This window comes from Sus scrofa, chromosome 13 (genome assembly GCF_000003025.6).
Source record: "Sus scrofa isolate TJ Tabasco breed Duroc chromosome 13, Sscrofa11.1, whole genome shotgun sequence".
In the NCBI taxonomy this organism is placed as follows: Eukaryota; Metazoa; Chordata; class Mammalia; order Artiodactyla; family Suidae; genus Sus; species Sus scrofa.
In genome coordinates this window covers 148,178,413-148,195,404 of record NC_010455.5, presented here as the reverse complement: position 1 = coordinate 148,195,404, position 16,992 = coordinate 148,178,413, and the positions used below count along the sequence as shown (strand labels likewise).

Genomic DNA, 16,992 nt, shown 5'->3' with positions numbered 1-16,992 from the left:
TGTTTCCTCTGCCTGGAATAATTTACCTCATTGTTTCCACCAGACCCACTTCTACAAAATAAAGCCAAGTTAAGATTCCACACTTGAGGAGTTCCTACCCCACTTGGTCCCCAGGAGATCCCCTTTCTTGACCCTTTTCTAAAGACCTGTGCTTCCTACTCATTCACATCTGTGCTTTTTATTTCGTTCTCTTGGCGCATGTGCATGTTTTCTCCCCAGCAAAATAATAAATGCTTTAAAGACAAAGGCCTGTGTTGTATCATTTGAATTTTAAAATCACCTAGAACTCTGCCTCTTCAGTAATCCCTTAAGAACTGGCACTAAATACATATTTTTTTGATTAACTGAAACATTAAACAACATGATTTCTAAGCATTTTGGAAAGAAACATGTGCAACAGTGAAACACTGCACATTCTTATTTTTTATATAAGTAAAGAACAAAATGCAAGACAAATCTGTAATATTGGAGTTACCTTACAAGAAAACCACAAAAGTAAGATTACCTTTTGCTCAACTTCCTATGTCTGACAATGTCCTTTTCTTATTGAGGGTAAGTGTATAGATGGAGCATTTAAGAAGTTTGTCCAAAACACACAATTATGGCTTGCCTCTAGCTGAAATAATGTGTGCCCCTGCTTCTCTTTGTCAATAATTGGATTTGCCTCTGAAGTTCAAGAAGTTCAGGATTTCTTTCTGTGTGTGAAACTGACTGCTTCTGTTTTCTCTTTTTATGCAGTAGACTCTAATCTAAGGCAGAAGAAATGCTGTGCAGTTGGGATTTGGTGAGCAGAGAGGATAATAGAAGAGATTGACATGACTTCCACAGAAGAGTTATTTTTAAGTATAGAGAATGCCTTTGCTTATGCTGAAAGGGCCTTCAGAAAATATTACCAGGATAGAAAAACAGTGGGGGCAAGTCCCGTCCCCTGAGCTAGCAGTGCTGGTCTGCGGGGTGTTGCTGCCACCTGCTGCACGCTGATAGCCATGGAGGGGCTGGTGCCCCGCTCGCAGCTGCAGATGCCAGGGGCGCACAATTAATAGTCTGTGGGCATGGGAAGTTTTTCTTCTCTTAAAGCCTGGGTGGGTCTCAAAGGAAAACCAGTCAAATATGACGCCTCCAGCCCACAGACGTATAAAAACCATACTAGGGAGGGCAGCTCTGCCCAGTAGCTGCTGAATGCGGGCCTTGGATATCCTAGTGCCAATGAGGGGCAAAGATTTCATTAAAAGGATTCTGTACCTCTGGGAAATAAATGAGGCTTTCCCTTTTCTGAATCTGAGGGATATTTTTGAAGAGTTGCTTCACTTCAAAGCAATAAGAGCTAGGAGACCCCTAGATACTTCAAAGGGCAGGCTATTGTTCATAGAGAATTCAATAAATTTAGATTCTCACTGGTTTCCATTTCAGTAGATTCCTCTTAATAGGATAGATGGAGTAAGGTAACTGAAATCCCTCCCCAGGCTTGTAATGAGTCGCAGTTTAATAGGACATCAACCTATAGATCAGGATCTTTCCTTCTCTATCTTCTGGCCTGTTTTTTCCACTATACTCCATCACTGTGATTTGCTGGAATTTTGGGAGGAAAGGGAAAAGGATGAAGGCTTCAGAGCAGTGATGGTTCCTCCTGATTTTCAATTAAAGACTTTGAACTCCTCAGCCCTCCCTGAAAATACCCCTGTCAGCCCCACCTGAGCCAACTCCAGGGACCTAAGACTTAGTGGGGGGAGTGGGAGGTGAGAATAAAAGTTCGGGAGCCCTGGATTAGGAAATAAGTAACTCCATCTTCTGGAGTTTGCCAGAAATACCATTAGCTGAGTGGTAATGAGTAAGTATAACAGCGGTCATGGTAAATATTTGTAGTGGTGGTGCAGAGGGTAGCCTAGACATCCAGGAAGACAGTAGCCCTGTTTCGCAATATGCAGATCTTTTCTCCCAGCTAAATTCTAATCTCCTGAGTGGCAAGGGTCATGCTTTATGTCTTAGCATTATCCACATTCCCCCCCAAGTCCTTGCGGAGGACAGGTCAGTACATACATGATGTCATAATCCTCGATGACAGAATTATGTAACCCCCGTCCTGGCCCCGACCTCAAAAGAGTAACCATCTCAGGAACACAACTCAGCCCTCTCATTTGTCTTTAGACTTGCTGGGTGGTGCCTATATTATAGTAGTGAGATTAGGGTCACAGAATATTTTAACGATCGTTCAGAAGATTGTATATATTTAATCGTTTTTATTCTGTGTTCATTAAATGTATGCTGTTGTTCCAGCCTAAGATTTCTTTTCTTAATGTTGGAAGGTAAAGACAGGCTCTTTTACCCCCAAGCTAAAAGACCAGTACAGTTGTATCTGGCAGAAAACAGTCATCATGTTCTTCTGTGAATAAATGGACATTTTTACCAAGGAGTCACCTCCTTGGAATCCAGTCTCTGTCCTCTGCAAATGGAAGTAACAGGGTGGATGTGACAGCCCTGGTAATCAGCTGAAATGGGAGATTCCCCGTCTATTGATTCTGGTTGTTTCTGTCTTGTTCTATATGGTTTTCTCTGAAGCACAGACATGCCTTTCCGTTATGAGCAAAAAAATACCTCCAGCAGCTGGGAGACTTCCCTACCTGATCACCAGCCGATCCCAGACAAGGGGAGGAAAAGGAGCCCCCCCACCGTCCAGGTCCAGGGAGTGTGAGTTTCCTTACAAGAAGGGAGATATTACAATTCCATTTCTTCGCTGGAGACACCCTCCATTACTTCTCAGATTTTATTAAAATTAAATGTGTTAATTCTTTGTTCTTTCACCCTGAAGCAGTTCTGGAAAGAAACATATTTTAAAATTGAACAGGAAAACTATTATGAAAGACACTAAGCTCACATTTGTTAAATGACTTGGTGCTCTTGAAAAGAAATGTGTAAAAAGCACATTATGAACTGTTCTGCATGATTTCCTTTGTTTGGATTTTAGAAGCAGCTTGACTGACACAGAGATCCTGAAGGAGAGAATCTTTGGATAGTGAAATCTCTTTTAACGAAGGTGATTTTCGAAAAAGATTTCAGAGAAAAATTTCAACATTGTTCTGTTGAAGGTTATACTTAGCTCTGAACCACATTACTTTCCTGTCTACGTTTCATTTCCTGGGGTCTTGCCAAGTGATAAACAGACACAGGCGTGTGGTAGATTTGGGGTTTTTCAGCACGAATAGGGTAGCTGGCTTTTGCATAGTTAAAGGCATCAATTAACTTCCATGATCATTATGGGAATGCTGGCGTGAGGCCTTCAGGAGACAATGGAGAAAATATGGACTTACTATGTTGTCTGTACCATTATCCAGATACACTTTGTGAGGGGTAAGTCTTCTGGTCGTCCTTTCTTGTCAAATTGGCTCCCTTCAGAAGGAATGGTGCCTCTGTTCGCTTTTTTTTTTTTAATTGAGTAATTTGAAAAAGTTTTTTATCAAGGTATGCTTGATTTATGATATCATGTTAGTTTCAGGCATACAGCATGATGATTCAGTTATACGTGTGTGTGTGTGTGTGTATGTATTTTTTTCAGAATCTTTTCCCTAACAAGTTATTACAAAATATTGAGTGTAGTTCCCTGTGCTACATAGTAGCTTCTTGTTGATTGTCTATTTTATGTATAGCAGTGTGTATATGTTAATCTCAACCTCCTAATTTATCCTTCCCTTCTCCACCTTTCCCCTTTGGTAACCATAAGTTTGTTTTCTATGTCTGCGAGTCTATTTCTGTTTTGGAAATAAGTTTATGTGTATGTATATACACATAAGATTCCACACAGAAGCAATATCATATTTGTCTTTCTCTGTCTGGCTTACTGAGGCCTCTGTTCATTTAAAATGCCTTGTGGCTGCTGCCAAAATTGATCACCAAAGGCAGGTTGATATTAAGGTTTTCAGATAATGTATTTAAGTGGCAGCTTTTGGAGAAATGTTAGACTCTAGAAATGGTTACTTATGAACACTAAAAGCAAGAAGGGAATGGGTGGTTTGTGCCACCGCTGAGACACTTGCAGCCATTTCCTTCCTAAGAGGGTCTCTGGAGTAACTGGGAAACTCTGCTTCTTAAAAATGAAATGCTTTCCAAATGGTAGTTAGAACAACTCTGGAATACTTAAAAAAAAAAAAATCATGAAGCCATCAAGGCTCAGAGATTCTGGCTCAATTTTTCTCTCTGTCAAAATACTTTTTCTTTTGGATAGAACAAGCATTTTTCCTCCAAATACTAAGATCTTTGGGAGTTGAACATATGTTGAATTTTAATGAGGCACGTGTAGGTATGGACGTGGGAGGCAAAGCAGGGTCCTGGTGAAGGGCCTGTTTAAAAATATGAGGAAAGATTAGTTCTTCATTCCACAACATGAAGGTATTACAGTGACCCTGAGTGTCCTAGAAATTAACTGTACTCTTCAGATACAGCTACGAACACTTTAAGGAGAATTTCTAAATCAAAGGAGACTTTGGAATATAATGCTGTAGATAGGATCAGAGGCATATTATCAGGTAGAGGTGAGCTCACAGGAAGCTACATTAAACTGCACTAACCTCTGCCTACTCAAACTTTTGCATCCATAAGAGTCTGGTAATTCCCACTAGTCAGATACCTTTGAGAGCCTAGTTTTTGCTCAGTTGCTTGTCATCTTTTTATCTTTTTCCTTTGTGAGCTTCAGTGGTACTTGTCACAATAATATATCATTCCTATAACAGAATTCCATGTTAATTCTAAAACTGAAACTTACACACTATTGAAGGCATGTCAGAGGCTCAATGCTGAACATGTTTTTAGCGTCTTGTACCATTTGGTCAAAGAGCTGATGGGAGGAAATCTTTCATGGCTAGTATTTCAGTGTTGATTCTAGATGATGCTAATGGTTTACCTTTGGTGGAAACCTCTGTTTTTCCCCTTCCTTCCCTCAGGAACCCTAACTATGTGGAAATGATGGCCTTGATCCTCTTATATTGAATGGCAAATTTCCTACTCTTGTCGACCTGTTAGGGAGGCAGTTTGGAGGTCATGCAGCTTATAGAAAGAGCACAGACTCTCGGCAGCTGAGTTCATGTTCTTTTACTGATGTGTGACTTTAAGCAAAGCACTTAATCTCTCTGTGCCTCAGTTTCCTCTTTGATACGGAGCATTAATATTACTCTTTGGCATATGCAGAGGATCAAACAAGATAGTCTATGTAGAAGCCTCTTTTTCTTTGTTTTTTTGTTTTTTGTCTTTTTAGGGCCAGACCCACAGCATATGGAGGTTCCCAGGCTAGGGCTCCAATTGGAGCTGTAGCCACCAGCCTATGCCAGGGCCACAGCAATGCCAGATCCGAGCCACGTTTGCGACCTACACCACAGCTCAGGGCGATGCCGGGTCCTTAACCCACTGAGCGAGGCCAGGAATCAAACCTGAGTTCTCATGGATGCTAGTCGGTTTCGTTACCGTTGAGCCATGATGGGAACTCCGTAAAAGCCTCTTTTAAACATACTTTTAAAAACTGTTACATACATATCAGTTATTTTTCAGTTATAAAAAATACTATTTGTGTGTTATTATGTGTTACATGCTGTTGATTCATGAACAAAAAAGGTCAGTTATATACATTGTAAGAAAATAGTTGTCATAATACGTTTGCTGGTGGGCTTCAATTTTTAAATAGGCTTAATTTTATTCCAGGTAGTCAGAGACCTTAAGTTATTTTTTGGACAGAACAGTAGACAAAGAGATAGATATTCAGAAGTCAATAATTTCCTCTCTTGTCTTTAAGCAAATGCCTCCTCATTTGTATTGACTTTTCTCTATCTGAATCATGCACAAGCTCCTTCCTGCCCCTAAAGCAGCCAGGAGTTCTCAGCTGCTCCTTTACTTCATCAGAGGAACCAAAGTTTTTCATTAAGAGTCACTCCATGTGAATCAGGCAAACTGATGGCTCATGCACTTCCTTTTCAGGAGTATTGGAAGGATCATCCAATGCAGAAGAAGACATTTACGTCTTACCTGGCTCTGATGTCAACCTGACTTGCCAAGCACACACGAAAAGCTTCTTGGTACAGATACAGTGGTCCAGGCTCACCGATAAGGTGGACCTGATTGCCCTTTATCATCCCACTCATGGCTTCTACTGTGCCAACCAGAGTCCCTGTGAGTCACTGGTGGCTTTCAGAGAAACTCCTGAGAATGTGTCAGAGTGGACTCTGCACTTAAGGAACATATCCTCCTCAGTCACTGGAAAGTATAAATGTAGCTTCACTCTGTATCCAGAGGGCATTCACACGAAAATCTACAACCTGTTCCTTCAGGCAGATGGTAAGCATAACTGGGAGGGGGAAGAAAACACACATGGTTGTCCAGGTCTCATTCGTTCAACAGATATGTATTCTGAGCCAAATATGTATTTTGTGCTCGGCACAGTATTAAGTATAGGAACATTGAGTAGACAGAGGTATTACCTGGAAAGGAAGGCAGACACTGATCAAATAATGCCATAAATAATGTAAAATTGCAACAGTGCTAAGTTGATAAGGACTATAGTGGGTTTGTGAGGGCATAAAATAGAAGCCAGGGAAATTGACTCTGAGAAAGCAACACCTAAGCTGAGATATGAAGCCTGAGTAGGTATTAACACCACTGGGAGGAAGGAGGTTTGTGAGTGATGGAGAGACAGAGAACAGCTGGTAGGGATGTGTCATGTCTGAAGAAATGGGAAAGCGCCAGCCAGACTGCAGGGCGAGATTAAGGGATGAAGTGGGAGATGTGCTAAGGTCCAGATCACACTGAACCTTCTCATTCATGTTTGAGGTTTTGATTTTTATCTAAGAGCCTTAGGAAGTCATCTCAAATACCTCAGTATTTTCAACCAAGGATGGCATGACATTTATGGTCCGATTGAATTTGTGTTATGAAAGGACAGTGCTGGCTTCAGAATGAGAATGAAGTGAAGGAGGATGAGAAAGAGAAGGTGGAGGCAAGTTAGGAGACAATCCCAGTAGCCCAGAGGATACAGGGTGGTAGTTTGGGTGGATACAGAAAGAAGATGGCAAATGTGATGCTTTGGGCATTAAACAGATAGGATTTGTTAATAGAGGGGATATAGGACAATGGCAAGAAAAGTGGAGGAGAGAGAAAACAGGCTGGTATCTGGAGTGCACACTGATGGTGGTGCCATTCACTGAGATGGGAGCCAAAGGCGTCAGAGTGGGTTGGGGGTGGTGATCAAAGTGGCTTTGGATATATTTAGTATAAGGCTGGGAAAGTTACCAAGGAGGCTTCTGGACACGTAGCATTCACACACACTTGCTTTAGAGGGCTGCATTTGGAGGCAGAAATCCTAGTTAGTTCTAGCGCCTTTCTGCTAGAAATGAATTTCACCTGGGGCCTGGCATGTACATTCTCTGAGCCCATTTAGAAAATGACAATAATAATGGTTACCCTAAATTAGTTGGTCCCAAAGTAAATGATCTCCATTTATACTAATGGAAAAGATGTAAACGAAAGTCGACAAATGGAAGATGCACTGGAAGTGGAATATTTTTAACTCAGGGGCAAAGCGACCTGGTGGTATAAGGAAAAACACCGCAAAAACTAACTAATGAAGACTATGCTGAAGAAAGCACAGAGCTGTCCGGGACAAACAAGAGGTTTGGATATATTACCTCCTGTCCATTTCTCATCCAGTGATGAGACCATGCTGTTGGGCAGTCCAGCTGTACCTCTACCATAACATTGCCCCATTCCCATTCCTGTTTTTCCAGGGGAAAACGAATATGGATAATTACGGGACTTCTTCACAGGTACCATTATTTTGATGATCAGATAAGATAATCTGTGTAAAAGCACTTAGCAAAATTTCTGCCAAAGAGTTAAAGAGTCTGATAAATAGTAGTTTTCATTATGAATAGTAAAAGTAATAGTAAATACATTATTTCTTGGGTCTTATTGAAAAATGAGTCCTCCTCCCTCTCTTTTTGTATTTGCCTAATGCGGAAGCCCGCAGAACATTTGCCATACATTAACAAAAGTATGCGTTGACCTTGGGTTTCGACAGAGATTTTGTACCTTCTTCCTAAAACCGTAAACGATGCTACTGAACATCTGAGAACCTAATACTTCTTTCATGGAGAACTGACAATAGGAATTGCTGTCCCCTATAGGAATCCGGTGACGGGAAGCACTCATCATAAACACAGCAATGGAGAAGAGGTACCATGTCATTCAGAAAGGAGAGTGGTGTTGCCTTTGAGGGAAAGTGTATTTTGTAAAATAAAGGGCCAAGCTTGTAGCTACTAAAAACTGAAAATCACAAGATAGAAAGAAACCAAGACTATATGCTTTGTGGTTTGCAATTTCCTAGTCTTCGGATTATAACTTTGCTGTTGGTCAGCTGGGCCAGATTTTTAAAAATGGCCTCCATGTTAGAGAAATGGGTTCTGGTTGTGAATATGGGTACAAAGGAAGCTAAATAGAAAAAAAGAAAAACAGAAAGGGGAAAAAAATCTTTCACCATGGAGTAATCAAAGATATAAGCCTGGTATAGAGGGGTAGACACTTGGATGGCACAGTGGTCACTCAAAAAGCCCTGCCAGCCCTCACCTGATGGCATCTTTTCCCTCTTTATCTTTTTGATTTTCACTCACTTCTTTTCTCACTTGTCCCATTTCCCTCTCACATCCCTGAGAGATCTACAAGTTTACAGGCTAGGTGGCTAAGCAAAGCCCACATGAGGGCAGACGCAGGAAATACGTGAACGAATGTAAATTGAAGTGATGTGTAAGTATCTAAATATGAAAATGTTGAGGGGCCAGAGGTAGCTGGGACCTCTTCCTGTTCCTTTCTGTTGTCAAACAGAGTTACTCTCCTCCCTGTCTGCTCACAAAAACAGAGTGTGTCTAAATCCTGTCCCCACATTCCCCGAGGGCCAAGCTGAGAAGGGACTGTTCACAGTATCTTGTTCCTTTGTGTGAGCTAGTCCTCCAGGGCTGTGGATGAGGGGACAGATGTAACATACAGCCTGGCATTGGCTTCTTTTTTCATTTTCACTTGACAGGGTTTCCTCCTACGTGAGCTTTTGAGTTATTCCAAGAAACACCGTTCTCTGAGTTAAGCTTTGGGTTATTGTAACCCAGGTTTCCTTCACTTGATGCTACTGGATCCCACAGTGCTTCCGACTGCAAGATTTTAATGCATTTAAAATGTATCATTGTTAGAATTACTTATAAAAGTTTAATGTGGCTTGAATTTCCCAGATTACAACAAAACCTTGGGGGCATTAATGTTGTTGTTAGAAGCAGCAGCAGAAGGAGGAGGAGGCTTGGTAGAGGGAGTATAGATTGTGAAACTCTCAGTCTGACTACATGCTACTACCCTGCGTAAAGGCTTAGTTTGTTCTTTGACCTCTTTCCCCGGTTTGTTGAGGTGTAACTGACATGTAATGTATTTGTTTTAGGTGTACAACCTTATATGTGTATACAGTGTGAAATGATCACCCCAGTAAGTTTTGTTAACATTCATTATCTTCCACTGTTGCATACGTTCTTCTCTTATGATGAGAACGTTTAAGATGTGCTCTCTATGCAACTTGTAAGCATCTGATGCAGTATTTTTAACTTTGGTCACCATGTTGTATATGACATCCCCAGAATTCATCTTATAACTTCAAGTTTGCACTATTTGACCCCCTTCACTCATTTTGCCCACCCCCTGCCTATGACCAGTCTGTTCCCTTTTAAATTTGAAAGCTATCTTACATTTCTTATTTTTCTTTTCCAATGCATTGGTTGGGCAATTGATTCTATGTGTCCTGCAGAATTACGGCCTGGATTTTGCTTTACAACTCATAGCATCTTCATATTCCTTTTTCACCTTTTAGATAAGCAGATTCGATCACATTTTTTCTTGTTTCTGTTTTTTAGCAAGAATACTTCATAGATGACGTTACGTAGTTACATCAGAGCTACCTAATGTCTGTTGGTTGCGTGATGTTAACAGCCACCAATAGGTATTGCCTAGATCCATTACTTCATTAAGGCTTACCAAATCTAATTCTGTCGTTCCTTTATTTATTACCTGAAGTATTCTTATGAAGAGAAATGTCCTCTTATGAACCAGTTATTTATTAGATGTGCAATTTGTATAAGAAAAGCAGAATAGACAGTTGATTTTTTCCCTTATTTAACCAGTTTTAAAAATGGGTTCATTCACTGGCATTCTTAGGTGACCAATAAGTATTTATGTTAAGTATCAAGAACTTATATGAATTTAAAAATATTAATGAGTTTTAATTCATTATTGTTATTATCCTTATTAGGCTGAAAATGTCCCACATATAACATCTATTAGCCTTTGTGAAATAAGTTGCAAATATTTTCTCAGTTTATCTTCTATTCATACTTTCTTATAATACTGTTTCCAATGCAGCATAATTCTTATTTTTATGAAATAAAAATCTGTCACTTTGTTTCTTTATTAGTTCTAATTTTGAGTCATAGTTAAGGAAAAATTTCCATGTTACCAGACTGTACAAAAATTCACGCATGCTATTTCTAACATTTGCATGTTTTTAAAAAAATTATCATTTAAATTTGTGATGTTAGGTTTCTAGTGTAAAAAAATGTACATGGGAAATTCCCATTGTGGCTCAGTGGAAATGAACCCAACTAGGACCCAGGAGGATGTGGGTTCAATCCCCAGCCTTGCTCAGTAGGTCTAGGATCCAGCGTTGCTGTGAGCTGTGGTGTAGGTCACAGACATAGCTAGAATCTGGCATTGCTGTGGCATAAAAAAATTGTACCTAAATATATTTTTTTATTTCTAATGCTTTTTTTCTGTTTTTTCCTTTCTGTGGTTTAGATTAGAAATTTTCTACTGACCTATTTTCCAGTTCATGAATCTTGTTTTTCTTGATACCCAGTAAGTTTTCAGTCTTGTCAAATTCATTCTTAATTTCTGATACTGTATTTATAAGTTATTGTTTTTTATTGATTTTTAATTCTTTGATGAAATTGTCCATCTTTTCATCTGTTTCCTTCATCTTTTTCTCTACTCTTGAATATGTTTTTTGTTTTGTTTTGTTTTGTTTTTGTCTTTTTAGGGCCACACTTGCAGCATGTGAAGGTTCCCAGGCTAGGGGTCGAATCAGAGCTATAGCTACTGGCCTATGCCACAACCACAGCAACGCCAGATCCGAGCAAGGTCTGTGACCTACACCGCAGCTCATGGCAATGCCAGATCCTTAACCCACTAAGCGAGGCCAGGGATCAAACCTGCATCCTCATGGATACTAGTCAGATTTGTTATTGCTGAGCCACAATAGGAACTCCATTGAATATGTTTTTTAAAAGAGTTTATTTTAATGTCTTTGTTGGATAATCCAACGTTTCTATTTTTTCTGCATGCACAGTTTATTGTATTATTATATATCTATATGTAAAGAATATATATTGTTATTATTGACAATAATAATAAAAAGGAAGGTGTGTGCTGGGACAAGTTGTAAAAACAAAGAAAAAATAGACAAAGAGACCCATGAGTGATATCATATAATAATACAACAAAACAGTGCTATAATTAATGGTTTAAAGAATTTCATATTATTAAAGAAATTGAGAAGAAAAAAATATAAAAAATCTTTTACATTGACCCATATATTTACCATTTCCTGGGCTCTATATTTTATCCCATAGAGTGAAATTACCATTTGGTGTCATTTCCTTTCAACCTGAAGGACTTACTTTAGAATTTCATGTAAAACAAATCTACTTACAACGAATTTTTTCTCAGGGTTTTTTTTTTTTTTTCATTTTTTACTTTTGAGCAATATTTTCACTGAATGTCCAATTCTTAATGGATTGTTTTCTTCTTTCAGCATTTTGAGTATGTCTTCTGATCTCCATTGTTTCTAAAGAGACATGAGCCATTAATTCTGTTAGTGGTCTCTGCATGTTAAGTTTGGGGTTTTTCCCTTCTGATTTCAATCACTCCTTTCATAATTTTCTCTTTTTTTTTTTTGGCTTTCAGAAGTTTGATTATGATACGCCTCGGTAGGTGTCCCTTTGTATTTAGCTTATTTAGGCTTTAAAGTTCTTGGATGTGTAGATTAATTTGGGAGAAAGTCTTTTTTTTTTTTTTTTTTTTTTTTTTTTTTTTGGATTTTTGGCTTTTCAGGGCTGCACCCACGGCATATGGAAGTTCCCAGGCTAGGGGTCCTACCGGCCAGCCACAGCCACAGCCACAGCAATGCTGAATCCGAGCCGCATCTGAGACCTACACAACAGCTCACGGCAACGTACGATCCTTAACCCAGTGAGGAAGGCCAGGGATAGAACCCGCCACCTTATGGTTCCTAGTCAGATTTGTTTCTACTGCACCACAATGGGAACTCCTATGAGAAAGTCCTTTGAAATCAAATGTGAAATTTTTGGCCATTGTTTCTTCAAGTATTTGTTCTGTCCCCTCTCTTTCATCATTCCTCCTGTGATTCTAATTTCATATATGATACGACACTTGATATTGTCCTATATGGCTCTGAAGTTCTGTTCATTTTCCTTCAATCCTCCTTCTCTCTGTTCTTCAGATTAGATAACTTACGTTAATCATTATTCAGATATGCTGACTTTTTTCTTCTGCCATCTCAAGTTGGCCATTGAGAATCTCCAGTGAATTTTTCATTTTCATTATTGACTTTTCAATTGTAGAATAATCATTTGATTCATTTTATAGTCTTCTGTTTCTTCACCAAAATTCCCTATGGTTTGAGTCATCATCATCATATTTTGCTTTAATCCTTTGAACGTAGTTATAACAGTTGCTTTGAAGTCTGTTAAACCCAATGTAGGGTCTACTCAGTTCCAATTAACTGCTTTTTTCTTGAGTATAGATTACACTTCGCTGTTTCCTTCATATGTCATCATTTTTTGTTGAAAACTAGACATTAAAAAAACTCAATACTGTGACAATGCTATATTCTAAGGGTTGTTTTTTTTTCTTAAATTCTAGTAACTTACCCATATTTAAATTGCAAAATCTGTCTCCTATGTAGTGTATCACCTTTGATATCTCCACTCAGCTTTTTACCATACTTTTTATGTCTTTAGTTTGTCTTCCAAGGAGCTGCCCCTACATCGGCAAAGCCTCTTTGTTGGTCCACAAATGAATGTTGCAAAAGCGGTGCTCAAATAACTCAAGCCCAGTTGGCTTCTACCCTTTACACTGAGATGTGGTGGGGGAGGGTGTTAGGAAGTCCATTCAATGTTACAGGTGGTAATACCTCCTTTGGCTTTTACTTTTCACTGGGCTCTCGCAGGGCCCCCTGACTCGTGCATATTTTCCCAGTCAGCCTGTAGAGAATTTATTTCAGCGATTTTATGACTCTGGTTTGTAGAATCTTCAATGTTAAATGTCTAGCTGGTCTGTCGCTCACCCCAAATGAGACTGTAAACCCAAGTTAAACAAGCGTCAGTTTTTCTCTAGTTGTTTCCTACCAAGTTTGTCCCTGTTAGTTGACAAAGTGAAGGATTTTCATGCTCAGACCTAATTTAAGTCTGCCACTTTCTGAAGAAAAGCTACTAGGTTTTGTAGCCAGCTCCAAGATGGTGCAACTGCCTTTCTCACTGACCAACCTGGGGAAGGGGATGGAAAGAGCCCTAAGCAAGAAGGCTGAAGACTCCTACTGTTCTTGCTGAAACTCTGGTGATTTTTCAAGAAGAAATGCTTCTAAATTAAATGCTTACCTTTGGTTGATTTCCAAAGCCCAGAAGTGGTGGGTTTTAACACATTTGTTCAGTTTTATACATATCTTTTTTTACACCGACCTCTTCATGCCCCTAAAACCAGTAGCCTCTCAATCCCCACAACCCTGTTTTTTACATTTATTGTATCTTTATTTAGAAATACGCCTTCATTTCTACACTCTCTCTCTTACAACAATTATTTATTCTTTGTGCTAATGGTAAATACATATTCAGCACTTACTCCCAGCCTTTATGTAAATGTCTATTCAGTGTGAAGTGTATTCCACTGGAGAATCCTCCGGAAGTGCTCATGGAGCAATCTTCCCTGAGTTGTTGTGTGACCCTAACAGGTTTTATATAGTCTTTATATTAAAGACTGAATATACTATCCTTAACTCACATTTTCTTTCCTTGAGCATGTATTAAATATGTTACTAGATGATTTTCTGGCATACGGAGTTGCTGTCAAAAAGCTATTAACAATTTGGTTTTCATTCCCACAACTGACTTTGTTTAATACTTTTATAAGAATATGCTTAATTTCCATTCTGAGAGTATTTTTCTACTTTTGCATTATAATCTTTTAATGTGTGTTTTCTCGTCATTTTATTTTAAGAAATTGTACTTGAATTACAATTTTTAGTATTTTTTCTATTTTATTTCCCTTAGTATCTCCCACTAAACATACTTTTTACCTTCTTCGCCTTTCTCTTTCTTTGAATCTCTTTTACCTCTTTTTTCTTTTAAAATTCATTATTTATAATCTATTTCATTTAAAAATTTCCTTCATTCTATTCTTTTAAAGTTTTGTTGAAGTATAGTTGATTTACAATGTTGTGATAATTTCTGCTGTACAACAAAAGTGATTCAATTATACATAGACACACATCCATTCTCTTACAGATTCTTTCCCTACATAGATTATCACAGAATATTAGGTAGAGTTCTCTGTGCTATACAGCAGTTCCCTCATTCTGTTTTTTATTCCTTTTAATATGTTAACTTTTGTATTAATATGTTCTTGGTTTTGTTCTAGTTTGCTTTTAATTCAGAAATGATTTTCAGTTGCTGTGGCTCTGGCGTAGGCCAGTGGCTACAGCTCCGATTAAACCCCTAGCATGGGAACCTCCATATGCCACGGGTGTGGCCCTAGAAAAGACAGAAATGATTTTTCAAAACTTTTATTATTTCCAACCCTTTTCTGAATTCTCTCACTTATCTTTTATCTTTCATTTCTCTCCAGTTGACTCTTTTACCAGTCTTTCTAAAATTTTTTGTAGCTTTTATCATTTTCTTTATTTCTACTAGTTTATTTTGAATTATTAGGCTATAGTTTTTATTTATTTTTGAAGCCATATCTTTATAATACACTGTTATTGTTGTAGGAATGTTTCTTTGACCTCTAGTCTCTTTTTTTTTATGGTATCTTTGTATAAGATTCTATCCCGTTTCTTTTCTACACTCTATCTAAGTATGTTTATTTAATGCATTTTGATTTTTATCATGGCTGGGTGGGCCAGGCTCTCTTTTTTAGAATCATCAGTGTTTCTGGAGCTCTCTCTTCTGTTAGTCTCAAGGTAAATTATATGCCATTGTATTCTCTGAGATGCACTTCTTTCCACCTGCTCCTTACTTTTATCTAAATTGCCTCTTTGCTTTCTCCTATTGTGACTGTTCTGTTTAATTTAGATTCTACTCACAGGGGTTTTTCTCAGCATGGGATATGTCTGAAAAGTCCCCTCTGCTCCAACACTGACAAGCTGCTTCTTGTTGCTGTTGAAAACACTGGTAATTTGGTGCCTACAAACTTCTTTCTCCATTTCTGCTGCTATTCTCATAATAGTCTGCCTGTCTTTCCAGTGATTGCTTGTTGTTTTCTGGGGGAGGTTTCTCTAATTCCAAGGGCCATCAGAAGCCCAGCTGATATCCCTCTGCTTCTTTTCACACAGTTGTTGATACTATAGTGGTCTAGTGGTTTGTCCCCACCTACGAATGGTGATTACTATTAGTGCCTATGTATTTTTACTTTTGCTACTGTCATTAGTCTGTTTTATAGAAAGTTTCAGATATATTCAAAAAGTTATGCCACTTATATTGCCAACTTCTCAGAATCTGGACAAACTGTACAAAAATTTAATACTTATGTATTAAAGTATACATTAAATATAATTCACGTATTAAGTGGATTTCATGACATTCACAAATATTGGTGCCTACATCCGTCTCTTTTTGAAAAAAATTGATGTAAGTAAAACAATAATTGCAATAATCTCAAGAATAAAATTAAATAGTATTCAGTGGCGATATGCAGATACGGCAAAAATGTTTGTTGGTGATATACAGGTAACTCCATTCGGAAGTAGTGTTATAGATAAATTCCTTTAACCATAAAAGACAGGGGGAGGTTGTTTTGTTTTGTTTTTAAATTATGGGGTTGGAGTAGCCATGGGGAGCAAAGAAGGCACTGATCTCATCTATTGATCTCAAGAAAATGAGGGTATAAGAAAATAAACAGGGAGTTCCCGAAATGGCTCAGTGGTCAATGAATCTGACTAGGAACCATGAGGTTGCAGGTTCGATCCCTGGCCTCACTCAGTAGGTTAAGGATCCGGCGTTGCCATGAGCTGAGGTGTAGGTCACCGACTCGGCTCGGATCCTGTGTTGCTGTGGTCCTGGCGTAGGCTGGTGGCTACAGCTCTGATTGGACCCCTAGCCTGGGAACCTCCATATGCTGCGAGTGGTGCTCTAGAAAAGACAAAAAGCCAAAAAAAAAAAAAAAAGAAAGAAAGAAAGAAAGAAAATAAACAATTACTGTTTGAGAATGATGCAGGGAAGATGGACCCCAGTGGGCTGGCCTGACTTCAATTAAGGAAGGAGAATGGTGAGAGAGCTATCAGGAAAGAGGGCAGCTGATATTGATGAGAGCTTGAAATACAGGGTTCTAAAGGCTGAATATAGCATTGTCGAATTGAGAAACATTATTTTTTTTAAAAAATGTGCTGCTGATAATAATGAGAATATTCATACCCCATGATCCATTAATTATACTTCTGGGAATTTATCTTAAGTAGCTGAATCTATTAATGTAAGAATGATCCTTGCTATAAAGCTTGTAATCGTTTTTTAAAAAAAGTGAAAACCCAAACTGAAAAAGCCTATGATTCAGTAATTAAGAATGACTGAACAAATGATGATGTGTACATATGACATATAGCCTCTAAGAATTTCAACCACAGATAGTTTAAGAATCATGAAAAACATT

General features: G+C 38.5%; 1 protein-coding gene across 3 annotated transcripts in view; it reads left to right on the top strand.

The window, feature by feature from the left end:
- CD96 (CD96 molecule) overlaps window positions 3,133-16,992 on the top strand; it is an 88,849-nt gene continuing 74,989 nt past the window's right edge. The window contains exons 1-2 of one of the 3 annotated variants that reach the window (XM_021068492.1): window positions 3,133-3,345; window positions 5,956-6,312. In XM_021068492.1, the coding sequence (XP_020924151.1) occupies window positions 3,285-3,345; window positions 5,956-6,312 (418 nt within the window). In that variant the 5' untranslated portion in view covers window positions 3,133-3,284. 3 annotated transcript variants of the gene reach the window in all.